General features: G+C 38.0%; 1 protein-coding gene across 2 annotated transcripts in view; it reads right to left on the reverse strand.

The window, feature by feature from the left end:
* rnf13 (ring finger protein 13) overlaps window positions 1-11,139 on the reverse strand; it is a 133,838-nt gene that overhangs the window by 23,357 nt on the left and 99,342 nt on the right. For both annotated transcript variants that reach the window (XM_051923982.1, XM_051923983.1), the window contains exons 4-7: window positions 8,924-9,049; window positions 2,656-2,743; window positions 2,131-2,221; window positions 900-1,005 (exon numbers count right to left, since the gene is read on the reverse strand). In XM_051923982.1, the coding sequence (XP_051779942.1) occupies window positions 900-1,005; window positions 2,131-2,221; window positions 2,656-2,743; window positions 8,924-9,049 (411 nt within the window). The remainder of the gene's footprint in view (window positions 1-899; window positions 1,006-2,130; window positions 2,222-2,655; window positions 2,744-8,923; window positions 9,050-11,139) is intronic.

The raw sequence follows: 11,139 nt of genomic DNA on the forward strand, positions 1-11,139 counted from the left end.
CAAGCCAGTATTACTGTCAGAGGAGATTAAAGGCATATTACCGACGCGCACGCCTGTATTACCGCCAGAGAAAATTAAAGGTATATTACGGACGTACAAGCCAGCGGACGTACAAGACGGTATCCTTCAATAAGGGCGCGCATAAAAAGGCGAGCCTCAAAAGGGCGACCTCAATTGGGCGCAGCGAATAAAAGCGCGCGTAAATAAAGATCTGCACCTTTGTTGCTCTTCACATATTCCAGAGCCATTTGAACTAAATTATCTATGAATGAACACCTTTATTCGCCGCGCTCAATTGAGGTCGCCCTTTTGAAGCTCGCCTTTTTTGTGCGTGCCCTTATTGAATAGAGCCGTACAAGACAGTATTACTATCACAGAAAATTAAAGACACACAATACACGGCGGCAGCCCACGAAGAACTGTCAGCTCAGCAAGTAAACATCAACAAAAGAAAGGCTGAAAGAAAGAAAAATACGACCAACAAAAAGAATGAGGTCAAAGTCCCTTGCCATTTAATATAGACTGTTCCTACTAATGTTTATGCATTACTGTTCTAGTGCCCGATATTGTAACGGGCTAAATGACTAGTTACTATATGAAAAGCAGTGCAAAGCAAATATGGCCAGACAGTGTGATGAGATATTGCTGTCACAACAGAACACTTTTTAGAAAAGAGAGAAGCAGGAAACTGATAAACTATACCATAAAAATGAAAAACCTAAAAAGCAAAGTAATTAAGCGATAACAAAATTCCACAAATGAGTTTCTGTCGCTGCACACCTAAGAAATCCACTTCTCTCACGTCATTGTTATTGTCACTTTTTCTAAATAATCTCCCTTTTTCAAATATGACTTGTACAACAAACAAGCACAACAATAGATAAAAAGCCAGCACTTACCATAAAAACAACAATGAGAATAAGGCAAATGCCAACTATGATGAGAAAGGGAATCAAGTAGTATTCCAGTGGCAGACTAAAATCAGGCTTAAGTATAATAAAGGCACTGTATGGAAGCAAAAACAAGTAAAAAAAAAAAATGACTATGACAAATGAAAATAAAGAAATACATTTAATGTATTTGCATAAGGAAATAACAGATTGCATGATAAAATGTCAAATAGTTTTAATAAAACCAAAAAAAGTTTATATCCATACTTTTGTCCACAGTTACTTACAAGATCTGAATAGAGTACACTTGTTCAGATACTCACTTTTAACCTCTTGAGGACAGGCAAGCTAAGTGACTTGCTCAGGTTTGCATAATGAGTCAAACATAGAAACTGAACAAGAAAATTTATGATATAAATTCCAATATCTAAGCCAATTTCTATTATCTAAGATAATGTTTTCTTAATGCTTAAAAAAAAAAAATCACATTCAACTGAATCATCAACAGTACCTATACACAATCATATAAACATTTTACACGATACTTGTGGTTTTACAATTCACTCCTTCAATTATCCAACTAACCCATTCTAACTTTATGCCCATTTCTCTCATCACAAAGCAGATTTACTTTCTCCACAATTCTCAACTTTCTGTTTCAACAGCCTTGAAAATTTGTCACCAACACTAAGGTCATATTGCGTCAATCTGGAAGACTTAATATTATACAATAGGTGTCCTGTCTGTCATGGTATTTCCTGCACTTCTTATAGAAAATCCCTAGCACAGCACAGTTGATAACAGTTAAACAGCAAATAACATAAAAGACATATTTAGGCCTAATGTAGAGCACCTCTCATCTCATAGCCTCACTGATATTTCGGTTTCAGAGAAATTTATCAATGGATTGAAGCGAAAAAAATGTTCATAACTTTGATCACACATCCCTCCAACTGAATAACCTTTTACTTTTTTCATTATCTTCTCTAATGGCTATTTTTATTCAGCCACTCATCTGGTCTTTAATTCTTATAGTATCTTTCAGCTTTATTCCACATATTCCTCCTATATATTTTTTTTTCAGTTACACAAATGATGACTACACAGATTAAAAGTTGTGTCTCTATATCTCTTTTTTATTTTTATTTTTTTGGAGTATGGAAAAACATTTACCTATTTTTCATATGCTATATTTAGGCACACATATTCTATGAAAAAAGAGAACAAAAAAACAACTTACCCTTGATCATAGGTGTACTCTTCTTTAAGAGCAGTAGCTGCTCCTCCACCAGTGAACACTGAAGGAATGTCTATTTGTTTTAACACATTCACTATAAAAAAAACAATATTATATTTTTTTTACAAAAACATGCTTTGAAATATACCAGCAAATAGTTGGGGTTACACATAATTATACTTTTATTCTGAAAAGACAAAAAAACAGAACATTTCTGAGTACAGATTTTTTAAAGTGCAGTTCACAGCAGGTTGGATATTCAAGATATTTAAGATCAAAATTAAAATAAAACTAAATTAGAATAATAAAAAAAAAGTTAACACTAAAACCACACAAAATCCATACTAAATTCAAAAAGTCAACATACAGGTTAATAAATATATATTTAGAAGTACAAAGACTACTGTATGTGTTGAGAATATGAATAGGGCAAAATATAGCTTTCAGATCACTTTATGAAGTATGCAAATTAAACCTGTAAAATCAACATATACATTTATTAACAGGTAATTTTATATATTTACTTACGATCATTAGATCCCATGCTGATTAAGTCATCTGAATCCACATTGTGGACTATAGCAGCTTTGTAGCCAGCCTTCTGAGCATTTAAAACCTAGTGAGACAAACACATTTTTAAAACACTTATATAGTAGGAATGGCATTAGAATATTTTTCACACAAACTGGATTAATTACCATATATCCTATGCCAATTTCCACATGGAGAAATAGAATTAAACTTATTAAATTATGTTAATGCTTCTTATGACTATAAAAGGTAGGCTGAACCTGGTCAAACTTTCTTCCACGTTTCCAGTTCTACATGTTTTTAGCTTGAAATTAGAAAAAAATTAGCTATCTATATACTGTATACAATTCACTAAGCAGCCGACCGGAGCACGCAAGACAACCATGGGATACGCACGACATAGCCCTGCCCACCAACTGTAAGACCATGGGATACGACGACAACTCACAGAGCCACGCCGACCAACTCTAAGACCATGGGACGAGAATGCCTGCCCGCCCGCCTGACTGTTACCAACATTCACCGCAATGTACTGTAGTGTAAAACTACCGCAGCTGCTAAGCTTTCAGCCACGTGAGATTGAGCAATAACAGGTCTGTGATGCCCTTAGATGTCCGGGGCTGCATGCGTGCTACACTGAATGGATCAACGTGTGTCTACCTGGCACCGAGAGGCGTGGGTAAGCCGTTGAACCCCACTCATGATGGGGACCGGGGCTTGCAATTTTTTCCCACAAACAAGGAATTCCCAGTAAGTGCAGGTCATAAGCTCGCACTGATTAAGTCCCTGCCCTTTGTACACACCGCCCATCGCTACTACCGATTGGATGGTTTAGTGAGGTCCTCGGATCGGCCCCGCCGCGGTCGCTCGCTGCGAGCCGAGAAGACGATCGAACTTGACTATCTAGAGGAAGTAAAAGTCGTAATTCCGTAGGTGAACCTGCGGAAGGATCATTACCGGTTGTGCTGACCCGTCATTGGACGGTTAGGACACGAAACCTCTCGGGCCCGCTTCCCCGCCCTCTCTCCAGAGAGGCAGAGGGGGTGGAAAGGGCGTCCTTCCCCGTTCCACCCTCCTTGCCCGACCACCGTCCAGCCCCGTCCCTCGCTCTGGGAGGTGGGGGCGCGGCGGCGGTCCTAAAGTTTTCAGTCACGGACAATTGTATATTGCTCTCTCCAGAGTTCCATCTTTTCATTCACCTACAGTCGTATCCTCAAACCCACCCCATTTGGACAATTGTGTCTTTCAGGAAGTGTTCACCCATCAATACATAATTATGCGGCGTAGCGGGTTGGCTAGTATAATATATTTATTAAAACGTGTTTAACCTTTCAGACATATCTTAGAATCATGACATCAACAAACCACTGAATAATGCGTTGGTCAGCTTAAATTACAATATGTAAAAAGAAGGAAGCTTTAAAGGTTAGTTTCATATCTAAGTATTAATGGGGTTACATCAACAGCAAAAGGAATGAATGCCCAAATTTCTACTAAAGAGTCAATATTTAGAATGACTGTATCACCCAACTGGTGGGTCAGGTCTTTTCTCAAAAAATATCAGTAACTTCCATCTACATACAATATAAACATTTTCTGTAATAACTACATGTGTTGGTAATAGGAATCACGAGTTAAAACACCAAAATGCTGCAGGCAGCAGCACAAGTTCCCTGGCATATAAAATATGCTAAAAAAAAGTCTGATAATGTACCCTGTTCTTCACTCTCACCATATAATTCTAGCTTCAAAAATGTTGGCTTGAAATATTTTTAAAGGGTATCTTCTGTTTATAGTTTAACACCTGTCTCATTTGTGCCTCTTAAACTTTTCAGTTCAGTATTAGCATCCATATTTGCTACACACCTGTATCTTCTGCTCTAAAGTATCTATCTATCTATCTATCTATCTATCTATCTATCTATCTATCTATCTATCTATCTATCTATCTATCTATCTATCTATCTATCTTCTGTTCAATACAATCTAAGAATCCATCTGTTAACCATTTTCCTGTCCTTCCTCTTCACCTTCCTCTTTCCCTTCTACCCTCCAGTACTTCAATAATCAAGCCACTTCTATTCCAGCTAAAAATTATTTTTTAACCTGATGTTCTCAGCCATAGCATGTGGCACTTCAGTTGTTATCTTGTCCTTTACAAATTACTTTTTCATTTGTTTTCTATAGTCACAGTAAAGCTTCCAAAAGATTTATTGCATATTTTGGCAATGCCCATTTGTTACAAACATACAATTACATACTCCATACTACACTCTTTTTTTTTTTTTTTTTTATAAAACAGGTTTGACCACAATGATTATCATTAGATAGTGGTAATGCTGCTGCCTTGCAACAAAAAGACCTGGGGTTCAACTCCCATGTTTTCCCTGCATTGAGTTTGCATGTTATCCCCTTGTCCAAGTGAGCTTCCTCAGGAATGTTCCAGTTTCCTCCCACAATCCAAAGACACAAAGGTTAGGTACACTGGCAATGCTAAATTGGCCCCTGATATGTGTGTTAGCTCTGTGATGGACAGCTGCCATATCTTGAGCTAGTTCCTGCCTTGTGCCTGATGCACACTGGAATACCTCTGCTTCCCCTTCTCTGGGTGAATTGGTTTTACAAAATGGACAGATGAATGGACAGATTGATGAATGAATATCACTATGTCTTTCATCCTGCTAAAGACTTTCTTTGCCAGTGCCACATTTAACCCAAACACCTCCTTCAACCCCCCCAACTACCTTATTTGGCAATTCAAATTGGCTCTGTCATAGACTGGAATCACATATAGGGCTAGTTTCTCCACTGGGCCCATTGCCACCTGACTTCCCACAAAAATGAACTGTATAAGTGGAGTTGCAAATGTTATTTAACATCGTAGATATTCTATAATTTGTGCATCTTGGCACTTTAAACAGTTGACCTTACAAGAAAACATTTATTTTTCCATTCTCTTCCTTAAAATTTTATTTGTTTATTCTTTTGTTAAACTTCAATTGACAATCTTTTCAACAATAGTTATGATTGTCTGAAAACCACCTTTACAGTAGCACCACCACCCTGATCTTTGCCTAAAATCTATATCTTTGATCAGTTTTTCCCCTAATTTCATACTATATACCCTAAGTTCTTGTCTATAAGCCGCGGCTTATCTAAGGAAAAAAGTTGTGAAAATGAAAAAATAGAATATCGGCTTATACATAAATCCGGCTTATACATCCATCGCGGGGGTTGCGTTCCAGAGCCACCCGCGAAATAAGAATATCCGCGAAGTAGAAACCATATGTTTATATGGTTATTTTTATATTGTCATGCTTGGGTCACAGATTTGCGCAGAAACACAGGAGGTTGTAGAGAGACAGGAACGTTATTCAAACACTGCAAACAAACATTTGTCTCTTTTTCAAAAGTTTAAACTGTGCTCCATGACAAGACAGAGATGACAGTTCCGTCTCACAATTAAAAGAATGCAAACATATCTTCCTCTTCAAAGGAGTGAAGCAAACAAATCAATATGTCTGTTTGGCTTTTAAGTATGCGAAGCACCGCGGCACAAAGCTGTTGAAGGCGGCAGCTCACACCCCCTCCGTCAGGAGCAGACAAAGAGAGAGAGAGAGGGAGAGTTTGTTTTTCAGTCAAAAATCAATACGTGCCCTTCGAGCTTTTAAGTATGCGAAGCACTGTGCAGCATGTCTTTTCAGGAATCAGCTTTACAAAAGATAGCAACGTGAAGATAATCTTTCAGCATTTTTAGACGAGCGTCTGTATCGTCTAGGTGTGCAAACAGCCCCCCTGCTCAATCCCCATACGTCAGGATCACAGATAGTCAGCGCAAGAGAGACAGAAAAGTACGCAATCTAGCTTCTCAGCCATCTGCCAATAGCGTCCCTTGTATGAAATCAACTGGGCAAACCAACTGAGGAAGCATGTACCAGAAATTAAAAGACCCATTGTCCGCAGAAATCCGCGATATATATTTAAATATGCTTACATATAAAATCACAATTTAAATGACCGCTACGCGCTCGTGTTGACTCGGCGACGCCCAGAGCAGAAAGAACGTGCTCCGGCCGCTCCAACCGCGTCATGCGGGGAGTGAGAGAGACGCCAATATCTCACACTCTCTCCCCCCTTAAAGAAATTAAATGGGCGCGAGTGAGACCACTGACCTCCCTCCCTTCTATTAGTTATAGGTTATAGTACGTTCGGCTTATCCATGAGTCCGGCTTATCTATGATACGATTTTATTTTAAAAATTCGTATGATTTTTGGTCTCCGGCTAATACATGAGTCCGGCTTATAGACAAGAACTTAGGGTAATAATTATTTAAATTTACAGAAGAAAACTTGCTTTTGGCTCAGAACACAATGTTGTTAGTGGACTGAGCTTATCTTTCACAAGCATAGTACAAATCGGGACAGTGAGTACAGTAAATTAAATTTTAAATTAAGAAAAAAATTAAGTTCAGCCAAAAAAGTCTTGTAGTATTTTAAAAACATTTTAATATATAACTAGCAATCCAGATGCATAGATGGGCATTGTCAATTAAATAGTTTTTTCTTTAAACACTACAATGCAAAAACATTATGTGACAATGCCTATTTACATACAGGTAGAAGAGGATACATTAATTAAAGTCTTAATTCAAATACAATTCAACTTCTCATTGTTCCATAATACAATAATACAAGTTAATAAAATTAAGCTTTTCTAAACTTCAGTTATTAATATAGCTCTCATAACACTCAAGTCTACTTGGTGCTGATTTCAGGATATAATAGATAATGCACAAAAGTAAGTATAATTTTAAACGAGAGAAAGTCTTAACTAGCTTTATGCTTGCATTAAAGGATTACTCTAATATCACAGACTGAGGGGGCATTTTACTTTTGACCAGCTAGGCATCAGGTTTCCTGCACTTCCTCCACCCATGCTGCGTGAAGCCAGACCACTAAGGCAGAAGGGTCACATAACTTGAACATTTGTAACCTTTAAATGCAGGCATTCAAGGGGAAGCAAAAGCGGGGAAAGAACTGAGTTGTGCACAAAGACCACAACCTATAGATGTATAAAAAACATCTGTATTAGTAGAAACCAAACAACATGTTTTATTATAGATGCCATGGAGCCCATTTGTAATATCTTATTTGTACAGTTCTCTTTACGGAGGGGAATGATGCTTTTTTAAGGTAACTTTTGTTTATACCTCAGTCATGTGGACCAAACAGCAAGTCTGGTAATGCAAAACATTCTTGCACCCTTATCAATAACTGTTCGAAAGAAAGAAAGAAAGAAAGAAAGAAAGAAAGAAAGAAAGAAAGAAAGAAAGAAAGAAAGAAAGAAAGAAAGAAAGAAAGAAGAGGATTCTGAAATCGCAAAGTCAAAATCCTGTCCTTAACAAAAATAAGATGTTAATACTTTCTACAAAAAAGGTATTGAACATTGACTGTTTTTCATAGGTAAATAGTCATAATTACAATTTTATTGAAAAGACTTGATAAATATGAAAGAGTCCCATATACATTAAAATCGGGTTGTGTATTGTTTATGTTGATAACACTTTAGGTTTGTTTCAGTCTGTAAACATACTACAGAAAAATATTTATGTTTTTGTTTCATAAGCAGCAATATAAGTTTTCTGTTTCATCATTTTTACTCAATTTTATTTTGTTTTACTGAACTTTAACTGTTTGAATTTGGCAACCCCTAACGGGAGCAGCCAAAAGAAGAAGTATTTGAATTTTATAAAAATGTCCAATATAAAACTATTGCATAAAATATTAACAAAAATTCTTGTGTATACTCTTGTACATTGCTACTATGTGTCTTTCGACTATGTGAAGTAACCTTTCTAAACACAAACAGTTATTCTGGACCCTACACCAGCTAGTTAATAAATACATTTCTACTGTTTTCCACACACTTACTGAACCTTCTTATGTTATTTTAGAATCACAACAGAAACAAGCCAGACAGGGCACTAAACCATCCCAGGACATGTTCACATGCATGTACACACTCACTGACACTAAGTTAATTTAGAGTCTGCACTAAACCAAAGACATCTCTGGCATGGAGTCAGAAAATCGGAGCACCCAAGGAAGTAACATATGGAGAGCATGCAACCTTCACATAAATAATGCATGGACTAAGATACAAACCCATATTTTACAGTGTAAAACAAGCATTTCTAACCATTATTCCACTATGTCATTCTATTTATTTGATGTAATACAAATAAAACTAAAAAGAAATACATACCTTAATGTCAAAGTTACAGTCAAAGCGCTTTATCAGCACAATGAAGGTGTCTGTGGAGTTATCTTTGAGGGGAGGAGGATCTATAGGTTCACAAGCATTCTCAGGTCTGGCACCTACTAGGAAGCCCTAAAATGAGAAAGTAAACATTATCTTCCAATTAAAAAATATACCATATATCACAGCCATTAAATCAACTCATGGTTGTAAAATTTTAGGTAAAACAATTTAGATATCAAATATGGAGTATACTGTATACAGTACATATATAACATTATGTTTAATTAAGCAGCAATTTGAATTAAGCCTAAATTAATGTGAAACAATACATAGCATAAAGACATTAAATGTTTTGTGCAAATTAACCTCTAAAATAGATACTAATTTAAATCTATCAATGCATTAAATATACACACAATACATATACACACATATACAGTGCATCCAGAAAGTATTCACACTTTTTCCACATTTTGTTATGTTAAAGCCTTATTCCAAAATGGATTAAATTCATTTTTTTCCTCAGAATTCTGCATACAACACCACATAATGAAAACATGAAAAAAGTTTACTTGAGGTTTTTGCAAATTTATTAAAAATAAAAAAACTGAGAAATCACATGTACATAAGTATTCACAGCCTTTGCTCAATAATTTGTCGATGCACCTTTGGCAGCAATTACAGCCTCAAGTCTTGTTGAATATGATGCCACAAGCTTGGCACACCTATCCTTGGCCAGTTTCGCCCATTCCTCTTTGCAGCATCTCTCAAGCTCCAGCAGGTTGGATGGGAAGCGTCGGTGCACAGACATTTTAAGATCTCTCCAGAGATTTTCAATCGGATTCAAGTCTGGGCTCTGGCTGGGCCACTCAAGGACATTCACAGAGTTGTCTTGAAGCCACTCCTTTGAAATCTTGGCTGTGTGCGTAGGGTCGTTGTCCTGCTGAAAGTTGAACCGTCGCCCCAGTCTGAGGTCAAGAGCGCTCTGGAGCAGGTTTTCATCCAGGATGTCTCTGTACATTGCTGCAGTCATCTTTCCCTTTATCCAGACTAGTCTCCCAGTTCCTGCCGGTGAAAAACATCCCCATAGCATGATGCTGCCACCACCATGCTTCAGTGTAGGGATGGTATTGGCCTGGTGATGAGCGGTGCCTGGTTTCCTCCAAAAGTGACGCCTGGCATTCACACCAAAGAGTTCAATCTTTGTCTCATCAGACCAGAGAATTTTCTTTCTCATGGTCTGAGAGTCCTTCAGGTGCCTTTTGGCAAACTCCAGGCGGGCTGCCATGTGCCTTTTACTAAGGAGTGGCTTATCCGTCTGGCCACTCTACCATACAGGCCTGATTGGTAGATTGCTGCAGAGATGGTTGTCCTTCTGGAAGATTCGCCTCTCTCCACAGAGGACCTCTGGAGCTCTGACAGAGTGACCATTGGGTTCTTGGTCACCTTCCTGACTAAGGCCCTTCTCCCCCAATCGCTCAGTTTAGATGGCTGGCCAGCTCTAGGAAGAGTCCTGATGGTTTCGAACTTCTTCCACTTACGGATGATGGAGGCCACTGTGCTCATTGGGACCTTCAAAGCAGCAGAAATTTTTCTGTAACCTTCCCCAGATTTGAGCCTCGAGACAATCCTGTCTCGGAGGTCTACAGACAATTCCTTTGACTTCATGCTTGGTTTGTGCTCTGACATGAACTGTCAACTGTGGGACCTTATATAGACAGGTGTGTGCCTTTCCAAATCATGTCCAATCAACTGAATTTACCATAGGTGGACTCCAGTTAAGCTGCAGAAACATCTCAAGGATGATCAGGGGAAACAGGATGCACCTGAGCTCAATTTTGAGCTTCATGGCAAAGGCTGTGAATACTTATGTACATGTGATTTATCAGTTTTTTTATCTATACATATTAATAAAAGGCAAAGCCCTCACTGACTGACTGACTGACTCATCACTAATTCTCGAACTTCCCGTGTAGGTGGAAGGCTGAAATTTGGCAGGCTCATTCCTTACAGCTTACTTACAAAAGTTAGGTAGGTTTCATTTCGAAATTCTACACGTAATGGTCATAACTGGAACCTGTTTTTAGTCCATATACTCTAATGGAGGAGGCGGAGTCACGTATCGCGTCATCACGCCTCCTACGTAATCACGTGAACTAAAAACAAGGAAGAGATTTACAGCACAAGTCAAACGCGGGAACGAAGGTAAATGACGTTAA

Source organism: Erpetoichthys calabaricus, chromosome 2 (genome assembly GCF_900747795.2).
Source record: "Erpetoichthys calabaricus chromosome 2, fErpCal1.3, whole genome shotgun sequence".
NCBI lineage: Eukaryota > Metazoa > Chordata > Cladistia > Polypteriformes > Polypteridae > Erpetoichthys > Erpetoichthys calabaricus.